Raw genomic sequence first — 26,549 nt, 5'->3', positions numbered from 1 at the left:
GAAGAGTAACAGTAACAGTAATTACCACATTGCTCTCTGATTCAACATCCTCATACTAGGAAGAAACAAAAAAATCCACCATCATAACATATGGGGGGCAGTGAAAGGAGATGGTAAGAAGGAAATTAAAAGAAGTAGGCAGGTGGCAGGGAGGCTGTTCAAAGATAATATGGTGATAAAGACAGTAAATGCATATAACCCATTTAAAAAAGGTTTTAAAGATGAAGATAAAGTAGGTATAGCTAAACATCAGAGTAGTGGCTATTAAACACAAGTTATCTTTGAAATAGTAGAAATTTTCAAGCAGCACAAGGAAAACAGAAAGGAGCATGAATTAACTGTTAAACCCGGCCAATAAAGATTTTTTGGAAAAGCTGCCAATGAAAGGTTTTAATAAGGGTTCCAGCAAGCATCTGGGAAACTACAGACAGTGCACCTAACCGCTGTATAAGGCAAATTGATAAAAATTACAAGACACTTAACTGACACACAGCTTTCACAGAAGAAAGTCAATTCACAAATCTACTAGAATTACATGAAGGTATCGACAGGCAAATGCAAAATGATGATCTGGATTTCCAAAAAAACTATTGAGAAGAATCTTCACCAAAGGTCCTTAGATAAACCAAGCTACTGTGGCATAAGAAAGCAAATCATTGTATTGATGAATACTTGGTTAAGAGAAGGCTAAGGAAGAACAGGAATAAATGTAAATTTTTCACAATAGAGTGAGATTAGCTATATAATCCCCCAGAAACCTGCATGAGATTTTGCTTATAAATAATCAGGAGTAAGGGATAAAGGTGAGGTGACAGGTCTTTATACGAGTGAAACATTTCACAGAAGAGAAGCAACATGGAACACCACAGTTGCAGATGGACTGTAGGATCCGCCTACACCAAGGAGTCAAATAACAAAATGTCATGTTAAAGCAGGTCGCGGGCCTCCGTATGGGAAGGTGCCGGCAGCTTTTCCCCGCGGCAGGCTCGGCGGCTGCTCCGGCTGCAAGCGCGGCCGAGAGAAATCACTTTCCGGGCTTGAGTGTAGGACTGCCACCAACGTACCACCCCACCGCGACGCCCTCAACAACCGCCGCCACTGCCGCCACCGCCACAACACGCCGCCCAACCGCCGCCCCGCGCCCCCTGGCGGCGCCCCGCTCTTCCCCGCCGGAAGCGCCGCCGCCGCGGTACTCGCCACACAGCGGTCCGGGCGGCTGCGCGGCCCCGGCAACGCCGGGTTCCGCCTCCCTTCCCCGCCGCCGCGCCGCCCTCTTCCTCGCCTCAGCCCCCGCCGCCTTCTCCTCTCCGGCTCCCTGCCCGTCCGCTTCGCCCCCGGGGGACCCGCCCTAGCCTGGCCGCCCCGGGGGCACCCGGCCTCCGCGGGGGCGGCGGGCGGAGAGGTAAAACCGGGCCGAGGAGGGACGCGGGGCTGGAGCCGGAGCGGCGAGGGGAAGGTGAGCGGGCGGCGGGGGGAGGGGGCGCGCTCCCTCCCCTCCCCTCCCCTCCTCTCCCCGCGGCGGCGGCGGCAGCCCCGCGGCGCGGGGAGGCCTCTGCCGCCCGGTGCGGGCTCGCGGGCGCAGGGCCGCGCAGCGCCCGGTGCCGCGGTGAGCGGCGGGGGCCGTTGGGGGCCGTTGGCCGCCGCGCCGCGCCCCAGCTCCCCGCTTCCCCCCCGCTCCCGGAGCGGGGCTCTGCCGCGCTGCTTCCCTCCGCACGGCGCATCGCGGCGCGGGTAGCGTTAGAGGCAGCCGAGGTTTTAAAGAGCGTTAGTTCATCGTGTGTTTTGTAGAGCGGGCTGGAGCGTGGCTGGTCCGGGCGATGCCCGCTGCGCGCTCGGGTCGCGGCGCCGGCGAGCAGGCTCTGGGTCACCCTATGAAGTGACAAAGTCTTTCCCCGAACAGCAGCAGCATTGTAAAGACAGGTACGCTGCAAGGGCAGCGGAGGGAGACCAGACGGACAACGAGTGCTTCATTCAAACACCTGAACTGGATTTGTTTGCCTTCTTTTAAGAAAAAACTAGATTCTCCTCCAGCTTCCCGCAGGAGGAGTTACCGTGCTGTTATTGCAGAAGCTGAAAGCAGGCTAGGTCTTGTTTAAAAACAAGAACAATAAACCATATGAACTTTAGGGCCTTCTAATTAGGTGAGGTTGCAGGTGCTATTAGCAGTTTTATTGGGTTCTCCTGTTCTTTGTGTTTATGGTAGCTTTGCTAATTTTGGTAGATATGTTGGCCGTAGCTGATTAACGCAATAGAAAGCAATGTATTTCTGTTGGCAGGAGCATGTTGTAACTGTTGTTTTTCAGTATCTTTCTAATTGGAGATGTTGGAATTTTTTCCTGTTCCACTTAGACATTTCATATAAAATCATGATCAAATCATGTTGTGTACGGTTGTCAGCAGTATGCGTTGCTTTCCATAATCACTTTTTGTAGCATTGTCAGTAGTATCTCAGGTATCTCAGTGTCTGCAGACTACAGCTGAAAACCTCTGTTCTGGTTTATGTAAGGATTTCTCTGGCTTGCATGCAAGAAATCCGTGAAGGGAATTTTATGTTAGCCTTGTTTCCAGTTCTTTCAACATCAACATAAAGCCCAAAGCTAGAATGTAAGTCAGTGCGCACTATCATTAGTCAAATGTGAAACTGCATCTTTTTCCTCTAGTGCAAATCTATGCAAGCTGCTCTACTAGGAAGCTAGAATTGAGATTAAAAATATTTAGCTCAAACTGCACGAGAGGAAATGTGCTTGTGATGCCAGTGAAAAGAAGCGCCTTAAAGGTATGACCATATTTCAGAGGGATTTTGCCTATAAAATGACTAAAGTTGAGACTTGGGAGTACTGCACCCCTATTTTAATTTTTAGTTTGGGTGGTGACAGATATCACAAAAGTTCTGAATAGCAAGGAGGACAGGATAGTCTCTCTTTCTTTGCTTAAACAAGGCCCTAATCAGAGAGACATCACTGGTGTTTCTTGTAACTTTAATTGTACTGGGCAGTCATATGGTAGACAGCTGTAAAGTGGGACAGAGCAAAATAACTTTATCTGTTAGTAGTGCATATAAACTGTGTTGGGCCTTTACTTAGTTCTGAGCAAGTCTATGCTTTTTTGACTGTGGAGACTGTCAGTCTTTTCTTCACTGCCGTTACATATGGTAGGTTGTTATATTTGTCCGTAATATAAATCACACTTTTAGATTTGGATATGGAGTATTCTTGTGGGCCTGCCATAGGAGATCAGAACAAATGCTGGACTTGTAACAAGTAGAGCAAAAATGTAGTCTGTAGAAGGTCTTTGGTGGATAAAGTTGAGGGTAAGTCAGTGGTGAGGATGGCTATCTGCATGCTGGGCTACGTTAGCAGGGCCACAGCCATTAGGTTGAGGAAGTGATTGTTTCCCTCTATTCAGTACTCGTGAGACCACATCGGGACTGCTATGTTCAGTTTTGAGCCCTCCAGTAGAAGAAAGATACTGCCAAACTGGAATGAGCCCAGAGGAGGGCAGCCAGTGTTGTTAGGTGGCTGGAGGCAATGATGTCTGTGCCAGGGCTGAGGGAGCATCTAACATTAAAAGGACAAGTAGTATTTTGCAAGGCTGCCATGTGTGGACAGGACTTTAAATTTACTTGATGAGGATTTGGAGTTTGGAAAAAGTCATAAACAATTAAAAATATAATAGGAGGCAGAGTATAACTTTAAGTAATTTTTAAAGCTATGTAGTTACCTCAGGGTTTTGAAATATGTTTCTGTGCCATAACTCATGTTCCGTATTGGTCTCTAGTTAGTAGGCAGAGCCACCGGAGAAGTCCAGGCATTACTATCTGATAAATATTATAGCTTTGAATCCTACTCCTAAATCTTGCTTGGTCTCACAAGTTGTTTCCTGTCCTTGCTGTGGGTGTTTGCTGCCTGACAGGTTCTGGAGTTCAGCTCTGAAAACTAGAATGAGAAAATACTTTCTCTTGTTCTCTGTCTCTCATACTCTGTCTCTCTCCCCTCCTTTCCCCCTAATTCACCCCCCACCCTGACTCTCACATGCTTAAGAAAACATGCACACACGAAATCCATGAAGTGCATGTCATTAAAGCCATGTGCTTATAGATCACTGAAGATAAAAGCATTGGCTCTCTGCATCGTGCTCAAGAACACTCAGAAGAACAAAAGTTTTTAAGCCTGGATTAGAGGAATGGGCTTGGATCATGGGACCAACGTCCTTGTCAGAAGATCAGGTTTCTTCTCATTAAAAGGCGTTATCTTGAGCAATGCAGGTAAAGGGAAATTTCAAAACAGAAGGAAAGGAACATCCTTGCTGTATCAAGATGGGAAGAAAAATTGAGAAATAAGTGGGATGACTTCTGCTCTGTTTGCTTCAACTTCTCATAGCAAATGTTGGGTAGAATTAGTCTGCCTCCTAGTTTTTGTTGTCATTAGGGTTCTGTTAGCATTAGCAAAATTATCTGCTGAATTTCAGTCACTTGTTGCTTGTGAAAACACAGCAAGAGCAAAGGAATGGTAGGCATATGTCTCTCTAGGCCTCGGAACTCTGCAGTCATGCTGTAAGTCACTTTTTAATACAAAAAAGTGCCCAAACGTGATTGTTCTTAATCCATCTCTTTCCCTCTACATGCGTATATTATAATTGTGAAATATTTTCCCACTTGGTCCTGACTAACAGTTGCTCCGAGTCTTGGCCAAAACTTTTCTAGACTAGGATAAAAGTATTTTTTCAAAGTATTATTTATTTTGTTCTAGAACTCTAGCATAGACGCATGAGCATACAGCTTGTCTAATGCTGTTAGATGAAGTGAATAGCAAGTTTTCCTCCAAATTGTACAAATCTAAGAAAAAAATGTTGCTCCAAAGTTGTAGAAAGCCTGGAATATCAGTCCAGAGAGATGAAACTCTGAAGCTTCTTAGAAATTGAGGTGGGAGGAGAAAGAGTCTTACACAGACACAGTAAAAAGACTAGATACAAATTTTGAAGGAATTCTTGTGATCTTTTGTCCTCTTCCTTTCTGCTTCATTTCTGTTGTGCTCTGAAACTTGCATTTTACTATCTGTAAATTTCCAGATACAGTTTAAGGTCTCTACATGGGTGAGACCTGCTTGAGACCCTCTTTCTGAGTCATCATGTGCTTGTGGTTAGTGGAAATGTTCAGTAGGTTTTTATAGCACTGGATTTGAGACTATGATGTTTCCTGTTGCAGTAAATGCTTTGGGAGAAGGTTTTTAATGCTCTGAATATTGTGTGAACAATAAATTAGACTAGTAACCAACTAGTCAGTACAGCTTTCTGAAAATTGAAAGTACAAAAAGCTGCATAAATGTTCTTGCTTTTTTGTAAGATAGTTTTTAATGAGATAAAAATCTTGGATTAAACTATCACACACTTTTTTCGAGTTAGAGTTGATTTCTAGTACACAACAGAAAAGGATTGAAAAAAATGAATAACAGTTTTACTATATGAACCCTTCTGCTTCTAGTAGGGGCTGCTGGGATGTACTGCAAATGGTGTATGAATGAAATGCATCAGAGAGGTTTTTTTGTGTGATTAAACAGTAGGCAGGTTTATGTCTACCTTTTTGAGGATTTATTCATCTGTTTTTTTTGTTTTTTGTTTTTAATTAAACAGGAGATGATAGATAGAAATGAATCCTGTCCTGCAGGACAGATACCTATGTCCTACTTTACCTGCCTGGCTTACTTACTGAAAGAATGGACTGGTGTGGAGCATATTGAAGACTATCTGAGTTATGCAGTCTACCTTTTATGGGTGTTTTTCCCACTCATAATAGTTTTTCTCCTTCCGGGAGTTATTCTCCTTTTCATATACTTTTCCATTATCTTTGTTCATATTTATAAAAGGAAGAATGAATTAAAGGAAGCTTATTCCAATGATTTTTGGGATGGTGCAAAAGAAATGTTGGCTACGCTATGGGATGGACATGCAAGAATATGGCATGGTAAGCAAGATCTGAATTTTCATTTAAAAAGTGTTGAAGCTCTTATTCCTGGGTTTATCTTTCAGGCTTATCAATATACATCTTATTTTTGCTGCTGTTGCATGAGATTTGAAATTCGGACCAATTCTTTTCTTTTTTTTTTTTTCCCTTCAGTTTGTCAATATTGCTGGTTCTTCAGTCATTCTGAACTTCGGAGAAAAAAGCAGTTGAGGGGTTTTTTTGGATGTTAAATTTGCTTTTTTTATGCTTTTCTTTCTTTGCTGGTACAAAATGAGATCTTTATCCAGCTGAATGTTTGCAGAACTTTATTGTTTAAGATTCTTTTTTTCTTTTTCACTTTTAATAATTATTCCTGGATTTTCTCATTCCAGGAGTACCTGGAATGATAGTCGTCTTAAAAATTAGTCCAATTAACTAGACTCCAGGAATTCTTTAGCAAACAAAACAAAATGGACCAAATTAAAAAGGCTTTCTACTGTTTGTTCAGAGTGCATATAGGAACAATTAATGTCAGTTCACTCATTAGTTGTCAATAGCAGCAACTGCTACTTTAGAGGCCAAAACTGTTACTTTTACCTCTGGAGCCTACTTTCTTATTTTATTTCTGTCTATGTATTTTTGACAACTACTTTCTCTAGTACAAGAATGTCAAAACTAAGGGATCTGTTCCCTGTCCCTCTACTATTATTTCTTCTATGAAGGCAGACATAATAAATGATTTGACTTTTCTTTCTAAAGAAATCATAAGCCTCTTTCAGAACCATTCAGTCTACATGCAGCTAAAGGAGAAAGAGATGTTTAAGAGCAATTTACATATAGAACAAATCCTTCTTGAAAATCATCTCTGTTTGTTCTCCAGTCAAAAGGAAGTGGTTTTCAATGCATTGATAACCAGATGGTGCAGCGGCTGTATCAGATAGGCTTTGTAAGGCTAAGATGTAACTTTCGAATCTAGGAAAGTACACTAGATCAAAATCAACAGCTATATCAAAGAGCTTAAAATGCTTACTTCATAATAAAATTATTTACTCTTTTTCATTAAAAAAATGATTTTTAAGGCCTTGGCTTTTCTCATCCTAAGTAACTTTTTCTTTTTATGAAGTTTAACTTTTTATTTGCACAGAAAAGATTCTCACTGAGACCCTCATTTACTGTTGTGACTTCTGCCCTGCCCTGCCCTGTTTGCTGCTTCCCAGGTTCTGTATACGCTTTTCTTACTTCAGAGTGAAATGTCTTGCGTTTCATTTCTTTTTTTTTTTTCTCCACTCAATTAATCAACATATCACAGGAAGACTTTTTCTCTTCATCCTGAAATCTCACAGCATTGCAAAAAAAACCCCCAAAACCCAACAACACAAAAAGTGGTGCATGATACCTGTATCTTTATATATATTATGCACATGCTAGATATAAGTATCATTCTGGTTATTTTCACCCATGCCATGGAGCAGAGTTAGTGGTCACTTCTGATGGTACGAATGATACGTATGTATATGCTTGTACTGTGTTGCAGATCCAGAAGTGTAGAAAGTAAAATAGCCAGTGGGAGAAGAGGCAAGAGTATAGAGAGAATTAAAGAATGGGTGAAATGAGAAATGCAGACCTGGTGACTTCAGAAGAAGCAACAGTAAACAGAAAAGAATACTGTAACAAAGCTGCTCCATTAACTGAATATATTCTAAACTGATCAGCTATTTTATGTTAACTGGATATATTCTGCACTGCAAACTTAATTGGAAATGTATGTTCAATTAGAAACTTGTATGTGTTCATGTATGTTTCAATTAAATATATAAATCCTGCTTCTAATTTAAGCCCCAAGTAGCTTTTAGTTCTTACTGGTGGAAAAAGGGTGCAAGTGTATTCCCTGAAAGAAATAACATAACAAAGAGCTTCATTCCCTGGAATAGAAGGAGACACTTAAATGGATGTTGTCACATCAAACCTTCTTAAACAGTTACTCATGGCAGTGAACTGACTTTGAAAGGTAGATAATAGCTTGAAAGAGTTGTGTTTCACCGCATATCCAATCCTTATTTTGATTTCTTTTGAATGATTGATTCAGAGGACTTCTCCAGCCTTGAAGGTAGTGAAATGAAACAATAAGGTAGAATTATACAGCAGTTCAAGATATTGAGGCTATTTTATTGTTCTTTTTCTCTTTAAATGTAGCTCTTCTGTTTTAAATGAAACTTTTCTTTCTTATGAAAGCAAGTTAGTAAATGCTGCAAGTAAGCTCTTGGTTTTTTAGCAGCCATTAATTGTTCTACCATTTCTCAATAGCTGTTGGTTTCAGCTTGCCAATTTGATGCAAGTTAGTTTCTTTGGAATAGAGTTATATAAAACTTTGACATCCTTTATGCCCTTTACTCCTAACAGGTTATGAGCTTCATGGTATAGAAAATATTCCAGAAGGACCAGGGCTTGTTGTGTTTTATCATGGTGCAACTCCTGTTGACTACATCTATTTCATGGCTAAACTTCATATACTACGGAAGAGAACCTGCCATGTAGTAGCTGATCATTTTGTCTTTAAATTACCAGGTAACTTACTTCATCATAACCAATGAGTTTGAGAACTCAAGTAATTTCTTTTTACAATATAAATAATAGAATTTGTGCCACAGGGCTACAACTCTTAGAACATATATTCAGACAAATTTATTGAAAGTCCCTTGGGGAAGAGCTATCTCTAACATGTTCTTTACAAAGAAGGATGATCTTAGGCACCTGGCCCATGCAAGGGTGGGTTGTATTCCTGGCTGAGCAGCACCTGTCACTGCTTTTAGAGTATTTAGAAACAAAGGAAAGGAAATCATGGGAGGAAACAGATGTCACTATTAATCAGTAGTAGAGAATTCAATAAAATATTTTCTCCATTTATTAATATAGGCAGAATGCATGGTGTAACCTGATTAAGAAATATGCTGTTTGGAAGCAATAGCCTTAAATTTGGAATTATTAGTTTGGGGTGAGGATGCCTTTTCATATCCTACCCAGCTGAGTATGGTGGGCATGAGCCTGCCCCCAAGAAGACAGTGCCAAGGAGAATGGAGTTTCCTGAAAGAAAGCTGTAGAGGTGTTCAACAAGTTTGTGCGAATTTTAAACATCTTGCTATCTTCCCTGAGCACTAGTACAGCCAAATATTGCAGCTGATTGTTCAGGTACTAGTTATAAAATAACTAGTTTGGTTTTGTACTAGTTATAAAATATACCCAAGTGCAGATGAATATCTGTGTAGACTCAACTTTTTGTGGTTAGATAAAGGGAGAAGCTTTTGTGTGAATGTCTGTCTTCTCTGCCTCTTGCATACAGTGTAATTTCAAGTGCTCAAAGAGCTCAAACATCCCAAAGTTCAGTGTAATTTAGTATGTCCAGAATTGCAAAATCATGTGTATGTTATAGGCATAGAGGTGATCATTTCCTCATTTCCTATTCTTTCAGTACAGCGGTTCTGATATCTTTATTGTTATTGAGCAGCACACCTGAGGGAAAACAACCTTTAGTCACCTGTGTCAACCATCATTATTTTTATGGTATCATAGCCTAAAAAATTTTATTTTAAAAAGTACATGCAGAAAAGAGGTTGTTACATGAATATATGAATATAATGCAGTTTGTATGTCTCCTTCTCTTCCCTCCGTGCATTGCTTACAGTGTCCTTCCCATAGTTCCCCAAAACAACCTCTGAGGTTCTTAAACTTTTGTCCCATACTTACTGCCTGTTTGATTACACTTGTTGGTCAGACATCTGCTGCCTCAGAACAAGATAAAGGCTGTATTCTACCTGCTTTCCATCACAGGGAGGCACTGATTTGCTTCCCTTTCCCCTTACCATCCCATTGAGCCAACAGTTTTTCACAAAATCTCGAGGTTTTGTTTTGTGATCCTGCTGTTAGGTTTGATCAAGAATAGGCTCAAGGGGCATTTTGGGGTATCAAGTTTAAACCAGCTGGAAAGACAGTCACAGCATGACTGCATGACATTCTGATTCCTTAAGGAAACAGACTAAAATAAATTGAGAACCACATATGTGCAGTACATCAAGGTTCCTGATGCTGTAAGGGTGCTAGCTTGTTTCTTCTCATCTACCTTTTGAGCACAGTATTTGCGATCATGGAATTTCATCTGTTGCCCTTTAAAAATGATGACCAGTGGAAGAGTAACAGAAGAGAAACAGAAGTTCGGGGCTGCACTAAATTACCAGTCTATATAGGGTTGTCCCTCTAAAAAACTGTAAAGAAAATAGACATTTAAAAGGCAATTCACGGTAGGAACCTGCTTCAGGCATTCTGAGTTGCCCTCTTGTTGACTACAGAGGGAGTCTAAGGAGATCAGTCAGTTAAATTAAGTGTCTAACTTAGGAACATCTTGTGTTGATATAATGTATAAGGCTCAGATTCTCTTGCAATATTGGTTTCACTGAATATGTCTCTTATAGCATTTTTGTTTTTGTTTTTATTTTATTTTTTAGTACTGCTCAGCGTTGCATTTTTCTTAAATGTGCTTTGTGAACTTGTAAATTACAGCCAATGATGCATAGTTTAAATTTTCAAAATAATGATGTTCTTGATATTGTCTGGGGAGGGGAACATAAAAGATGCCCATGTTTACAGGCTGGGGAAAAAGTGTTGAGGAGACAGTTTCTAAATTTTAATTTCACATTTTGATAAAGCATGAGGAAGATGAAGAATATGTTTAGGACAAGATTTTGGCTGGACAGCCCAGTGAAAAACACAGCTGACCGCACATATTAGTTACATGTTTTTTTTGTTTTGTTTTGAGGGTGAGTGTGTGGGTTTTTTCTTTTTTTTGAGTTTCCAAAATACATTAATACCCAGTCCTTCTCCCACGTTCAGTTGGAGTAAGTTGGAATAACAACCTCATAATTCATTTTGTGAATTTACAGAAGTGTTCTGTAGTGTACTGATATACAATATCAGCAATGCTTTTAGTGGAAACAACTCATATCACAAAATTGTTCTTTAGCCAGTATAGCTTCATTTCAGCCTTACTCCCTGAAAGCAGAGCTTTTCCATAGTGATAAAAGCATGGTTTTGCCTCTGCAACTGCTCTTGCCAACAGATCAAGTTTTGTCAGTTGATTATCAAATCTTTTATATACTCGTGACCAGCGTAACCTATTTTGAAATTTAGATAATACATATTATATGTATTAATATTTATGTGCAGTTCTGTATCAAAAGGAAGATTATTCTGTTTTTCTCAGTTTCTTATTTAAAATAAGACTCTAGATGTTGTGGTATGAGTTTTATATAATTTATTAGTATTGCAGAGACATCTGTCTGGGTGGCTGATCTCAAACAGTTTAGTTCAGCAGTACAGAATCTAGCTGGCAGACTGTTACTAATGATATCATTCAGGGATTGATACTGAGGCTGGTATTGTTTAATGGTTTTAGTGATTACCTGGATGATGGGTTTGAGTGTGCTCTCAGCAAGTTTTATTGATGATACCGCATTGGGGGAGCAGTTGATGCACAGGGGGTTAGAGCTGGTATTCAGAGTGACTTCACAGGAATGGACTGAAAAATGTCTTGAAGTTCAACAAAAGCAAATGTGAAGTCATGCATCTGGGATGGAATAACCCCACGCAACAGTAGCGGTGGGACAGTGAGTAGAAAGTGGCTTTGCAGAGAAGGACCTGGACATTCTCGTGGACAACAAGTTAAGCGTGAATCAGCAGTGTGCCCTTGCAGCAAAGATCAACTGCCTTTATTAGCATGTGTAGCCAGCAGGTTGTGGGAAGAGATTCTTCCCTCTTATGTGGTGCCTGTGAAAGCACATCTTGGAGCACTGTTGTGACCATGTGCTCCTTTCCCCCTTCCCCCCCCTTCCCACTGCCCACCTGACCTCTCTGCAAACAGCACATAGGCGGGGCTAACTGAGCATGTGCCAACTAAAATCCATCCAGTATGCAAATATGACTATGAGTCAGTCATTTCCCCCCCATAAATAGGGGGCAGCCCAGAGCCCCTTGAGCTCTCCTGCACAGCAGTGGGCTGCACTGCAGAACCTCCTCTTGAGCAGGGAGGCCTCTCAAGGTTACTCCTCGAGGTTGAGAGATTCCTTACCTGCGACAGATTCTTGGTAATTGACTAATAACATGCTGAAACTTTGCAAAACTTTGGGAAACTTTGCTGAGTTGCATCTCTGATTGTACACATAATCCTTTAGACATAAACGGTTGACCAAGTCTGGGACTAAGATAGGATCCAGCCGCCCTCAGACTCCTCTGAGGAGGAGTTTGGAAAGCAAGGGGGTCCATTCTGAACCTCGTGACTCAATGGGAGGGTCTCCTTGACCCTTTCATTTGACCCTGTCCTCCACGCAGTAAATAACTGAGTGAACCTTGCCATCGACCCTTGTTAAATCACTGTCTTATTTACGGTTGAACTCTGTTAAATCACTGTCTTACCTCAATAAAACCTATTGCTACTTCTCTCTTACGAGTGAAGTGCATCACTCCTCACTCATCTGCAACAACTGTGTCCAGTTTTGGGCTCCCCTGTACAAGAAAGATGTTGACATACTAGACTGGATTCAATGGAGGGCCACCAAGGTGATTAGGGGGTTGGTGCACAGTGTATGAGGAGAGGCAGAGGGACCTGGGTTTGTTCGGTCTGTGTCTGAGAAGGCTCAGGAGAGGTTTTATTGCTGTCTTCAGCTACCTAATGGAGGGTGCAAAGATGACAGTCAGACTCTTCTCAAAGGTGCGCAGAGATGAGAATGAGAAGCAACAGAGGCAAGTTGCAATGCAGGATATTCTGATTAGGCATATGGAGAGGTATTTTCACAATGAGGGTGATCAGACGCCCGAATGGCTTGCCCAGGAAAATTGGGAAATCTCTATCCTTGAAGTGCAGCCCTGGGCAGCCTGATCTAGTTGGACACAGTTTGAGTGGAAGGTTGGATTAGATGACCTTCAGAGATCCCTTCCAACCCAGATTATTCTCAGATTCTGTGAATGAATAAGGCCATACAGGAAAGACGAGCTCAAGGAGCCCCAATATCATTTCTGATCATGTTTTGAAATCTGCACGGTAATCTGACAGGATGGAAGGAGCTTCTTTTGTGAATCAAACCAGAAAGCTTGCTATCATTTTAGCTTGCCTGATCTAAGGCTGCCTGATGTTGATTAAGTCTTTAAATTGAATGTCTTTCCAGAAGATGCTTTAATTAACCTGAAGTTAATCGGCTCAGTGCAGAGGAAATGGGGGGAAAAAAGCTATGGGCTGTGTTAAACGCACTTGGTTTAGATGATTTAATGATCCTTCTGTTTTTATGATTTGTGAATCTATTATGAATACCTGTGAGGAACGGCTTATTTCATAGATCTGAATCTCGGGAATTGCCAGGATGCAGTCTCGCTGCAACCTCTGCATTGGGTATTGTATCAATAATGTAATAATGTTCTATCCATACTACACTTCTGTTGCTTACCTTTGAGGGGCAGAAGGGATGTGAAATATTGTCCTAGATCTTTGTTATGTTATGTTATGTTACGTTATGTTATTTATACTGAAGGTAGGTCACAGAAAAGAAACATGCTAGTGCTTTTATGATCTGTGGATTCTCAGCTATGCCCAGGATTAAATTGATATCTCCAAGATTGAGTTAACTGAAATGTTGTTCTTCTCTGTCACCCTGCCTATAGTATGGGACATGATCTGCTTCCTAGAATTATGTAGGTGCTCTCTTTAAAAGATTTCCTGCTATTTTAGAGATCTAAGTTGGTCCCTATCCTGTAATGTCTCAGAGGAAAGGAACTGTGGCTTCTTGTCTGTTATATAGACAAGGTATTGCAAAGTGGCCTGTGGACTAGGTGTTTTGCAGATATCCTTGCATGGTTACCTACAATTGGAGAAGATTGGATTCAGTGATCTAAATGATTCCTCTCTGTTTGTAGTCCTAAAGGACATCAGTAGAAAAAGCAGAGGGACCTTCTTGCCATCTCCCTAGCAGGTTGATGATAGTCCCCATATTACAGTGGTCACTGGGGCTAGGTTAGAGAAGGGTAATAATGCATAAAAACTGTTGAGATAAGTGTTAAATACGTTTCAGGGTACTTTCCAAAGGGTTGTCAAACATTTGTGAGGGAACAATGTTTTGGGGGAATGGGAGAAGAGTGTTGGGATGCTGGAACAGAGTCTAGGCTGAACTGTGGAATACAATTATTTTTGGATTACTTGGTATTTGGAAAAATCAGCATCTTTCCATGTTCTGGAAGGGTGAAAAACTTTGCTTAAAATACTTTTGCAGGGGAGTGTTGTTGCTTAAAGTGGGAAAAAAAAGATTACTGGTCACTTGCATGCTACAGTAAAGTGCCACCCCACTGCTGCTTCTCACTCTGTGATGACCCTTACCCTGTCCATAGAGTATGATTGTGGTCACATCACGGACACTGCATTAATTCCTCTCTCTATTTCCCTAATTTAGCCAGTTCCTCTTCTTCTTTGCTCTTGGAGCAAAGGTGTTAATATTAACGTAGGATCTGCTAGTCAGGGTATGAGACACAGCTCAGAGTGTAAAGTTTATAATAAAAATCAAGGGGGAAGTATGGCTGAAAAGTCTTGAGAGAATCAACTTGAAACTCCACCACCACTATTCCCCATTGCAAAGTATTGCCTATATTCTGCCTATGCTGTCATCTTGTTTTCTGACCTATGAGCTGGAGAGACTCCCATGGAGTTGCTCTATCATTTCCCTCCTACTCTGGCATGCCCATTGCAGAAAGGAAAACTATTTTCATACCTGCTCCTTCCTTGGAGCCTCTCTTCCTGTTTGACTCTACCCTTCTTGTTAACGTTTTGTAATTCCCCCCAACTCACTGATAGAAAGGAGCTTAGAGGCAAGCAACTTTGTAATGCCATGTATGTTCCAAAGAGCTTTAACTAGTTCGGGAATGTAAAACCATGTAAAATCCCCTGAACAAAGCATCTGAGAGAAATGAAATGGCTTTAAGAAAACTCTGTTTCAGGAGTCTTGTGTTCAAATGCTGCTAGGTGAAGACCGCTAGTGTTACCTGCAGTGTGTGAGGCAGGTACAGCCAGCTATGAGGCAGTACAAGACAAGGACCTTACAGAATCAGATCAGCCTCAGCTGTAACAGAGCTTGTGTTTGTTGTCATGTTTGTAAATAGATTCTGACTGTATGTAAATATAAATCAGGAGTAATTATTATTCACACCAAAAACTAAAACTAGTTGGAGATCAGAATTCAGCTAAGAATAAACTAATGATGTGCTGACTCATGCTCTCCTTCCCAAGTCCTTAATTTATATGGTCTGTAAGTCAAGACAGAGCTCTGTCTTAAGTATATGTACTCTTCTTCAGTGCTTCAGTGTATGTGTGTAAGAAATGTGTGTTTATAGTAACAAATATTCATTTGTTTACCTGAGGTTAAAAAATGAAGATTTATTATTGAGGGACAAATTTGACTAGAACAATTCTGTACTCTTTTCTATGGTTGATCTGCTTAAGTTTGCCTCAGTGGGAAACTTCAAGAAAGAAGTAATCTTTCCCATAGTGCTCAGTCATCTGAAGTTCCCATTTCAGTATATGGTATTCATAAAAGCTAAGTGAATTTAAAATATATTGAACCAAGTGAACATGATGGACAGTTTCTGAAAAATGAGGTTGATGGTAGTTATGTTCCTTCACATTTAGCTAGTTGTCTAAATTGTGCAGGTGTGTGTCTATCTGATACTTGTAAACAATTTTTGATGTTTTTCTGTTATTGAAAAGCAGGGTCAGTATGACATTTCAAATTCAAGATGGTGTGAAGGGTGTATGTAATTTTACATTTAAATACTTCAGCAGTAGATGAAAAAATCTGAACATGAGATGAATATATGCAAATCGGTCTTTCTAGTGAAAGGTCATCAGTGTACTTACAGAGTGAGCTGTGGAGTTAATACTGCAGTGATATGGAACATGGAAAATGCTACATTTTATTCGTCTTTTGTACCTACTCTCCTTTGTTTGCCAAAGGGGGGGAAAAAACACAGCAATTTGGTGGTCTGTTTTGTTACTGGACTTTACTAGGACTATGCCACATCTGAAGAGTAAAGTTTGGGCAAAGAAACAGTGCCCAGTAGCAGACTTAACAACTCCTTGAAAGGGTACATTAAAGATGGCACGGAGTGCTTGCCTTCCCCCCCCCCCCCCCCCCCGCCCCCAGTCCTGACTGTGAGATAGCATCTGCCTTTACTGTGACAACAAGCCACTGAAAAAAATAAATCTTCAACTTGATAGATGAAAATTACAAGCAAAGCTTAACGCTTCAGCACCTCCAGAAACATCTTTGATTTGGGGATATAGGTTATTAGACAAGTTAAGTTTTAGCCACTGTGTTCTGTTTTGGGAATGTGTACTCAATGGTAAAGTGAATTAACATTTTCTGAATTAATATTATCATATCCTACAGGTTTTAAGCTATTACTTGATGTAGTTGGAGTTATGCATGGATCAAAAGAAGAATGTGTCAATGCTCTGAAGAAGGGCCATCTGGTAGCCATTTCCCCAGGTGGAGTTCGGGAAGCACTCTTCAGTGATGAGACATATGTTGTTATGTGGGGTAATCGAAAGGGCTTTGCTCAGGTGGCCATTGATGCAAAAGTGGTAAGTGTGACAGATCACAAAAGAGAAGCAAAGAATGCTAACTTATTAATACTTTCTTCCAGGGAAGCTGTTCTGATTATCAGATATTTTGGCGTTACATTGTTGAGTGTCCTGAATATGCTGTACTTACTCTTATAACTAAATTTCAAGATTCTTTTTCTCCCTTTTGATAAGAAGGTTTTGGAATCAGCTAAGAATATTATGATCAGGAAATCTATGAAATCAACAAGTCTTAAAAGAATGAGAGATGAAATCTAGGACAGTTTTTGTGTTATAAGCTTGTGCTGCTTTGCACATACCTGCTCAGGGTTGTAAAGGCACAACCTCTGACCAGAATGATTGCAAAGCAACCATACATCAGTAGTTATATTTCCCCTTTGCTGAAGCACGCTCTGAGACTCTGCAGACCTATACTCTCTGTCTGTGCCTTTGTACTCATACTAGAATCACTGTCGCTATATACCGTTTTGCCATTTTTATGGTAGTGAGGGACCTCTAGGTCATATTTACAGCAGCAGCAGGAGATGCTATTCACTAGTGTGAACATTTTCTCTTCAGTTCTGCTTAATATATAACATTATCTACCTGCTGACCAAACATAATTACTCATAGGGGACCAACTGAGCAAGGCACATATGTGTATGATATGTTTGAGTTGTAACTATTTTAATAATCCTTTCAGACCAGAGGCCCTCTCATTCTGTATTTGTACTTGGAAGGTGTGTACATATGCCCACAGGTCTGTGTATGCCTCAATTAAAAAAAAAAGGGGGGGGGGAGGGAGTATCACATCAAGAGTTTTATGCTTAACCAGTCTCTGTTGGACAATAGGTAAAACTCTGGGTTTTATACATGAATAGAATACTTTTAAGATCCAAATTTACATGTGTGACACTTTGCTTAGGAGGAAAATAATGCAGTTTAAACAGGATATTTTCAACAAATTTAGATTTTATTAGGATATTGTAATAGCATGTGAAAGGCCGTACTTGGGATTCAGCTATGGTTGTTTTAGTTATTTCATTTGAATGTATGTTCAGTTCCCATTGCGCTGTTTTCCATAATTGAGGGATGCAGTAAAGTAGGAACAGTGTTGGAGGCAGGCTGAAAGCAAGGAAAATAACTTTGTGTAGGATAAAGATGAACTTTAAATCACTTTTAACCATAACCCTTCCAGGAAAGGAAAACGTGCCTAAAATATCAGTATTGGGACCTTCAGCTTCTTGAGGTTGTTTTTGTTTCAGCATTTTGTTTGCCAGAATTTTTCAATGTGTTTTGTCATATAGACAAGCTTGGTATATGCAAAAATCTCTACCTGTACCTGTATATCAAAAGTAAGATGTTCCAAAGAAGATGGTCCAGAATATAGAAATATGTTGCCATTCAGTGTAGGCAACTGCACTTCTCTTTATTCTTTATAGTTGCATTGGATTATTTGCAGACTCTTTTTTTTAACAAATTTCTTACTACCTGTATAAAAATTTTAATTTGCTAACTCATCTCCATGCCTTTATAAAAAGTTTGAAAGAATCTGGATGTTTGAAAATCCTGTAGAGTTGTGTATTTCTGATGCTGCTGTGTAAAATGAGCATCCATTATAATTTGATATTAAGAAACCTTATATAATAGAGCCCCCACCAGGTCTTGTAAATCTTGAAAGATCTTTGTAGCTTCCAATAAAAGCTTGAACTAATCACAGTCTTCCAAATATTCTTCTGCAGAAATTAGATTAATTTGCAATGACACATTATGTGTGAAGTAATAAAATCAGCAGAGCAGAGACAAATCAGACAAGTCTAGGGTTTCAATCATGTGACTGCTTTCCTTTGAGCATAACTGCAAATTAGTCAAAAGGCTTAAGCCCTTCAGTCACAAAAGTACAAATGCTGCTAGATGAGGGGAAGCCTAAATGCTCCATAAGTGTTAAAAATCCTGCACTGCTTGAAGTAAATAGACTTTCTGGAACAGTAACTTGCTGTCAGCTGATGTTATTCTCCAGCCTGAAACCTCATTGCTTTGGCTTTAGAACTTATGAAGCCTTGTTTTGCTCTCTGTATGTCCTTGTCTGACAAACGCTTCTGAAATTAATTTGCCCTTTAGGTTTAAGTGAGATAGATTTTTTTTTTTTTTTTTTTTTAAGATAGTACTATCTTCATTAAATTCTTACCTTTTTTTTTTTCTTTTTTTTTTCCCTCCTAGCCCATCATTCCTATGTTTACACAAAATGTTCGAGAAGGCATTAGGACATTAGGAGGAATAAGTAAGATATTTTATTTTTTTTTTGTAGTTTATTTTTTCCATGTGTGTTTAGCCTATTTCTGTAGAAGTAATCTCTGTATAAACTTGAGATTTGACACAGTCTTGTTTCTTGAGGTTTACTCTCTAGTAGAGTTAAATGAGATGGATACATGTTATTATATTTATTTATATATTGTATTTAATACCAGCAGTAGATGAAGTATTTGCTCATGTAAGTTATTCTCTGCATAGCAAAGGGTCTTCACATATGGAGTAGAAGAGCGGAGGGAAAAATGAACCAGAACAAAGGCAAATACATTTAGACTGCTGTTTGTTTTCTGCTTATATCTGCTAGGCCAACTCTAGGCTTTCTGCAGCCTGTTAAGAAGCAAGGCAAACATAAGGGTTTGCAACTGATGACTAATTTCTTTAAATGTCCTCTTAAAGCTCTGTGCTTACACCTCTACCTGTACTTAAACTTTAGGTGGTCTGAAGTACATATAATACATAGTTAGTTTACTATTTGGCACAAAACCTTGCATTTGCCTGCTGTCTTTCTCTTTCCTCACCTCTTTGGGGATTCCAGTGAGCACACTAATAGATGGGTATAAGCCTGAAAGATCCACCTCTGGGACAATTAGATGCCCACATCTCTGCTGATCTGCTAGTGTCAAACTCCTCTTTTTTTCATTCTCCAACTTGCTGTCTGGCAGAGAGGGCCAAAACAGTCTCTTCCACGCAGTGTGTTCTGCCTCAAGTGTGGCATCATCATCTTCATCAGAGGACTCTAGGGCAAAACAGTTCCCTAACTTTCTACCCTCTAATTAGGAGCTTTCTCCACTGTGTGGAGAAAGGCCAGGCATCAATGTAGACAGGCAGAAAGATTCGCATTCTTCAGGTTCTAGAAAAATAAACAGCAATTAACAGTTGCTGTGTTCAGGAGAAGTACTAGGGTTTGCAGGGCCTCAGACTAATCTGAATCTTCCCAAACTAGAAGAAATTTAAGCCAAAAATGTTTATGCTACTTGTATTCTACAGCAGAGGTACTAGAGGGATTTAACTAACATGCTATTGATCGCTGGAGGTATTACTCCAGTTTCAGTAGTTTTGGAATATTCTTTGTTCTTACAAGTTGTATACAGAAGAAATCACATCCCAGTCAGTAAGGATTTTCTTATACCAACACTCAGTTGAAGGAATTTCTTGTTTAAAATTGCGAGAGATGATATTAGCACCCATTCTGTGAGAAATGTGTTCTGGTGATGTTTGGGACAGATGCTTAGGAAGTGGCATGAGAGAGAAAGATTAGAGCGGATTGAAATAACCTGTTTTTTTACCTCTGTGTGTAGTGTTTCACTGCAACCAGTGTGTGGTCAGAAAGAGCAAGTTCAGCATTTTAATATGACTGTCTTTGAGGTAGATATGACTGTTCCTGATCCTTTAGACCTCAGTGGGATTGAACAGAACAGTCTTCCAGCAATGGTAGTTTCTTAAACTAACCTGTAAGATTAGTTGAACTGTAACCTGTATTGTGTAGCCTTCCATTCCAGAGAGGCAGCTACTGGATTTTTCTCCTGCTCTTTTCTTTGCAGTTACTGTTTGGAGGACAGATTTCATTCTAAAGTGAAACAAGTCTTACATTAGCATTAATACATTTTTTATTAAATGAAAGTCAAGGGTAGAATAGCACTTGAGATGACATTGCTTGAGAAGCTGGGGCAGGGGCTGGATTACCTGACAAACCAGTTTCTATTTTAAAACATACTGGTGAAAAAAAACCTTTACGGAATAATCTTATTCTCTCTCCTTCTTTCTTGTTCTCGCTCCTTCTCACTCCTTCCCTCTAAATTCTTTCATGTTAGAAATATTTAGGTCGCTATATGAGCATCTTAGATTGCCAGTAGTTCCTATGTATGGTGGATTTCCAGTCAAACTTCGTACATTTCTTGGAGAACCCATTCCATATGAACCAAATGTAACTACGGAGGAACTAACTGCAAAGGTAAGATTGTGTGTGTGTATGTTTAAATTAACATATTGACTGTTTTAATACAAAACACTGGAATATACTTGTCAGGATAGTGACTTTTGCCTTGGAGCTTGTTATAAAAGTTGATGGAATCATGATAAATTTTGGATTACTGAATTCTGAATGCTCCTCCTAAATGCTGTCTTTTATAACTGGACTTGCAGAAGTTGTAGGCCTTTTAATGTCAATGTACCCTGTATTTGCTCCAAGAAGCATCTCGCTTTAGAGCCTGAAGAAGTTCGGTCAGATAAAAATATGTCCAGTTACCTGCTCTAGGTTGGTAAAGAAAGTCAATGAGCACTTCACCCAGGGAAAGCATTCTGTTTTTTTAACCTTTTCAGAAAGATACTAATGAAGCCTTCCAAATTTAGCCAACCTGTGGTTGCAAATTGTGGAAATTCCATACAATAAAACAACTAAAGCCAAATCATTTCACAGCTTTGCACAGTCTATTCCCATTTCTATTTCCTCCAGCTTCCCACACAACAAATTTACTTGTGGATGCTCCCCTTTTTCAAGCCGAGGTGGTTTATAGAGAGGATTGTCAGGTTTTTGTGTTGCTTTAGTTTATGAATAGCTTTCACAGTGCAGAAACGCAAAGCCTGTAAGTCATGAAGCGGTCAGCAGTTGAAATATCTGTTTTTGAAAGCTTCACAAATGGTCATTTTTAGCATTGTGAAAACGTCACATGAGGGGAAAGAAATTTTTATTTTTGACCATACAGGTATCAGTTCAGTTGTCTCTCATTACCTGTTTACCCTCTGATAAGATCTATGCAAAATGACATCTTAAAATGTTTATCTGCATTATCCAATGACCTGTTTGTGGAAAAGTGAGTGTTTCTGTTGGGGTTTGCACATGGCTTCAGTCTGATAGAGCTTCTGAACTGTTGGCTTTTGGGAGAGAGTGTCTGTTTAAATGACATCCAGCCATGCTTGGAGTCTTACATTAATGCCCACTCTCACTTGCTTCTGTCTTTTTCATATAAACAGTGAGAGCTTGTACCAAAACTCACTTTTACCACCTCTCAAATGAGCATGCTGATCCCTGGTTTACAAAAAGCAAACAGGTCTCTGTTCTGTCTCTGGCCTTAAGAATTGACTTGTCTTTGCTTCTCTAGGCACGATAGGAAGGTTACTGCGTGTCCTTCCCATAGCTTTGCATATTGCCCTGGATTTGAATGTTCCCCATAGAGCTATTATATATTAAGAATGGCTGCTATTAACTTCTTGGCCTTCTATGTTTTTGAGTGAAAGTGACTGTTGCTGTCATATGCAGTATTTTAAGTGTGATCTAAGCGTGCTTTACTGGACCTGCTCCTTTAGGGGACTTGGACGCAGGGATTATTACTTTGTAAAAGCCGGATGGACTTAAGCAAGAGACGGCTGTGTTTCCAGTGCTGCTTCTGAGTGTGTGTAGAAGTCCTTGCACACTGAAGAAGTGTTACTGCTGCAAACCTGGGCATTGACAGAAATTTCTGAGTTATGCTACAGTACACAGGCACTGACATGCTTTGTGGATCTAGGTCTCTTCATTAGTTTACTGCATCTTCATTTTACTATTGCATGTCACTACTAGAGCTTGTAAACACATTGAACACAGCTGCCAGGGAGCTTGGAGGTAAAACATATAAGTTTGTTGGTTTGTTTCTTGACAGTGATCCCACAAACACATCCTGTGGGCATAAATATGAAAAATAGTATTTTAGTCCTGCAGTAGTTCTGCAGTATTTGAAAGGATGAAAAACAGCCCAGAAGTTGTTTCCATGTTCCAGCAATATAAAGATGATATTTATTTTGTCCAAAACTTCTCTTTTTCCTTACAGGCAAAAGCTGCAGTCCAGTCTCTAATAGACAAACATCAGAAAATACCTGGAAATGTATTTAGGGCTTTAATGGAACGATTTCAGACACGACAGAAAGAAGATTAAGGTGCTCTGAATAAACTACTATCTAGTTATAATGTTCTTAAAGTCATATTTGTAACTTATTAACTCTTCTAATAACAGGTTTAAAATACTGCCCTAGTGATACTGCTGTATAATTTGTGATATAAGACACTTTCCTTTGCTCTTGCCCTTGTCCAATATCAAACTCAGGAGCCCAAACTTTAAATCATTCATAATGGGGCAAAACTTAGTTCTTGACAAGTACGTTCCTACCTTGAAAGTGTTTTTGTAAAAATGACGCAGCAAGTCTTAATGTTCATGATCTCTTGTCTTATTATTAAAAAAAAAAAAAAAAACCCCAAAACTATGGTTGCTGTTTAACCTGAATGTTAGACCCTCTGACTGGAGTCCTGCTGTCTGGAGCATCATGACTAGAACATACAGCTCTTAGGAAAACTTCCTATAGGTTGTTACTGTTGAGCTTTTGAAAAATAGACTGCTGACAGAAGCAGTGAGCCTTCAGTGCAGAACCTCCAGCTCTACCTGTAAAACCTGGAAAATACTTTCCAGTAACCTGGGAAGTTTTACTGGGTATGCTCAGAAAGAGTTTGTAGCAGTGGAAATCGATTAGAGCAAAAACCTGTAGTGAAGCAAGCAAGCTTGTTTCAGAAACCACTCCCAAGCAGTGAATCGGAACCTGATTCAGTAGTCGCTCTCCTAAGTAGAACCACGTTGAATATTTACTCCCGAGTAGAGAGTGTTGTCCCATATATGTCTTACTGAATCTGCAAATTCTCCTTTGACAGAATGAACCAAGCATTTGAACTTTTTAAAATAGAAATGAGTCCCTTTTAGTAACATGAGTTCAGAATGCTTTATTTTGAAGGAAAGAAATGAAAAATTAGTACAACTTGTAGCACTTTTTTTTTTTTAAACAGTGGTTCTTTTGAAAAACAGGGTAGATATTCCCAAATACCCTTTAAATCTAGTGTGTATATATATAATCTGCTAAACATCCATATTCTTCAAACATAGTTTTTATGTAAGTTACTAAATTGGGTTGAGAGGAAAAGCTTATACACTTTCCTTAAATAAAAGCCATTGAATGAACAGAAGGAGTTGCAGGATTGGGCTTTTATGCACACATAGTATATTACATTTTTTTCTGAACTAAAGCCTATGCTTTTATTATCTAAATAGGAAATATCTGAAATATTTCCTCTGATTGCCAGCAAGTTTAATCTACAGTTCCTAAATTAACATCTGGGAACTCTTTAGTTGTGGGATGAGATCAAAATCCTTAAGGAAAGGCAAAAGAGATTTTTGCTTTATTATGTAGTCTTTTTTCAATAATGTTGGATTTTTTTTTTTACCTTTTCTTAACAAAAAAATAAAAACCCCAAACAAATTTTTTTTTGAAAGAGCAGTTGTATTCAAGTTGTTACTCATTCCTCCAAATATTTAAGCACATGCTTTGCCTTATACTCCTTCAATTGTAAATCAATGGAGTTACATAAGTGCATGTGGATGATGCCCTATGTTAGAATAAAATCACTGTATGGGAAAGATTCTATAAAATATGACCTGCAAACCCCCCAAAGCTCACCTGTTTTATGTGGGGTGTTTTTGTTTTTTGTTTTTTAAATATCAAAAGCATTTTATGTGGTGTTGAACTAAATGTTTTAAAGCTTGGGGAAAAATTGTGTTTGGTAAAAACAAATGCCCATTTCAAAGTTTTTTGTTTGTTTGTTTGTTTGTTTTAATGATTTGGGTTTTACTTGAAGACAAGATTGTGTCCTTTTAAGTTATTGGAATGTATTTCAAAAATATTGCATTAACACAGTGTATCATTAAAACTGAGAATGCCAAAATACTACATCTGAGTACAACTTAAGTATGACTTTATTTTTACTGTCCAGCTTGAGGAAAGTGTTAAATCAGTCTATATTGTGAAATTCTCAAAGGCGACTAAACCATACTTTAGTGTTGTGGTTGCATATATGTAGAAGAAAACTCAATTTAAAAGGTTCCACTAGATGTGAACAGACCTTTGTGATGTTAGATTTTGTAAAATTTATTTTACTAAATTTGAGGGCTGTGTTTGATGCAACTTTTTCCCCTTTAAGTATCAAAGACAAGTATCAAAAATCAAGTGCAGTATTGGTACTCCTTAGAGGCTCATATTAATATTTGTATAGACCTTTCATATTTATTTCTATATTTTAAAATGTATAGAAGATACTTTCCAAATAAAATTGACAACTGGAACAGGCTTCTGGGATTGTGTTGTGTTTTTGAACTAAATGAAAATATAAATGCTCTCCCCTCCTGAACTATCAGTGCTTCTGAGCAGTATGTAATTCCCTTGAGAAGCTTTTCTTGCCTAGAAGAAGCCCCAGAAGGAATGAATTAAAGGAAAAATAATTTGGACAATAGTGGAATAATGGACAGAAGTCACATAAATGGTAGGTCTGAGTTTTAACAGTTCTAGTGAGTGTCAAAGGAGGCCTTAATAGGCACTGCAATACCACTAAAGTTATATTTAAGATTCCACACAGAAAGTAAGTAGCAAAAGTGAAAAACTAAAATGTATTTATACAGATTTGGTGGGTGAATGATTATCTACCTTTGTTTCATTGAAAAAGGGGAAAGATCTGGAGAGAGACTCTTACAACTTATGGACCAGGCTTTCTTTTAGCTGATTTGGTTTATTCTTTGTTAGACAGAAATACTTAAAGGAAATTTTAGCATCATTAGACTAGATAGTGAATTATATCATTAGCCTTTGGATATGCTGAAGACGTTCCAGGCTTCTCCTTCTCTTATTTTGCCTTCTTTCATGCAAACAGCATAACCAGGACATGCATTTTTAGCTTGTTTGGAAATAGAAGTAGGCTACTGTACCAACAGGTATTTAGCTTTATCTCTCAGCAAGACCCAAACCTCCTACTGGCCAGTTTACTGTCTTGTTGTGCAATAGCAGAGCACAGTCTGAACATCTAATATTAGGATGCTTTTGCATGAAATTAACCACTGCACATGCAAGCTAGAGCAGGTAATCAGCACTGTCAACACAGTTGTGCCGTTCATTTGGTATTGGGTTTGCTGTGCAAGTGTCCCATTATGTTGCTTCATCCTATTACTCTGAAGAGAAAGATGCAGCTACAGTGACTTTTAACTCTTACTAGCCCTGCAGTGCTTAATCCCTGTTAAGCCTGTCATAGATGTTGAATACTTTTTGGATGATATTTTTGCACCAAAAAAGAAATATACCAAAGATAAATGTAGGGATGTATGGAACTGCTGCACGAGTGTAATAGCACAGAAAATACATAGTAAGCAAAATAATCCTCCAAAACATTTCTGCTGAAACTTGATCAGACAATCTGATATCACTTTTCTTAGTTCTATGCACTTCACTTTCTGTCTACTAAGGTCCTTGCCAGCAACAAAGATAAGGTGTTTCTATGGTGTAGATCAATAATGCTAATGCCTTTTCTTTTTCTCTAGTTCAGAGCTAGCCAAAATGAATCGTGGTCTCAAAGCAAATTACTTTTCTCATTGTGGGTTATTTGCAGTGTTTGCTTGTTTGCTTTTTGAATAAATCTGTTTTGTACTGGCACTGTTTGCAAAATCACCACTTACTATCTTGAGTTTTTGTCACAATATACATTGAGCACATGCCATATCTTGCTTCCTGAAGTATATTTTTAATTGTTATAATGATTTCTCCATGTCAGAAAATTGGCCAGAAATGTAATAAACTTTTGAACTGTAGGGAGATTTTTTTCTT

At 39.1% G+C, this 26,549-nt stretch overlaps 1 protein-coding gene across 8 annotated transcripts; it reads left to right on the top strand.

Moving 5' to 3' along the window:
- Positions 1-1,327: 1,327 nt before the first annotated feature.
- LOC106494476 (DGAT1/2-independent enzyme synthesizing storage lipids-like) lies at positions 1,328-25,027 on the top strand. 8 transcript variants are annotated; one of them, XM_067290458.1, is made up of 8 exons: positions 1,373-1,456; positions 1,789-1,920; positions 5,629-5,959; positions 8,339-8,503; positions 16,408-16,601; positions 18,801-18,861; positions 20,702-20,841; positions 22,694-25,027. In XM_067290458.1, exons 3-8 carry the CDS (start codon positions 5,632-5,634, stop codon positions 22,796-22,798), a joined length of 993 nt encoding a protein of 330 aa, XP_067146559.1. In that variant the 5' UTR covers positions 1,373-1,456; positions 1,789-1,920; positions 5,629-5,631; the 3' UTR covers positions 22,799-25,027. The 8 variants fall into 8 exon arrangements, with proteins under 8 accessions (XP_067146561.1, XP_067146559.1, XP_067146560.1 ...); XM_067290460.1 differs by lacking the exon at positions 1,789-1,920 and having other exon boundaries at positions 1,328-1,402; XM_067290459.1 differs by lacking the exon at positions 1,789-1,920 and having other exon boundaries at positions 1,381-1,456.
- Positions 25,028-26,549: the final 1,522 nt, after the last annotated feature.

This window comes from Apteryx mantelli, chromosome 2 (genome assembly GCF_036417845.1).
Source record: "Apteryx mantelli isolate bAptMan1 chromosome 2, bAptMan1.hap1, whole genome shotgun sequence".
In the NCBI taxonomy this organism is placed as follows: domain Eukaryota; kingdom Metazoa; phylum Chordata; class Aves; order Apterygiformes; family Apterygidae; genus Apteryx; species Apteryx mantelli.
This window is presented reverse-complemented; position numbering and strand designations above follow the sequence as displayed.

Excerpts from the sequence above, each read along its gene's own strand:
- LOC106494476 (XM_067290457.1), top strand. The coding sequence starts at position 2,750 with ATGCCAGTGAAAAGAAGCGCCTTAAAG. Across the intron at positions 8,504-16,407 it reads TTTTGTCTTTAAATTACCAG|GTTTTAAGCTATTACTTGAT; the intron begins GTAACTTACTTC and ends CATATCCTACAG. Across the intron at positions 20,842-22,693 it reads CGGAGGAACTAACTGCAAAG|GCAAAAGCTGCAGTCCAGTC; the intron begins GTAAGATTGTGT and ends TTTTCCTTACAG.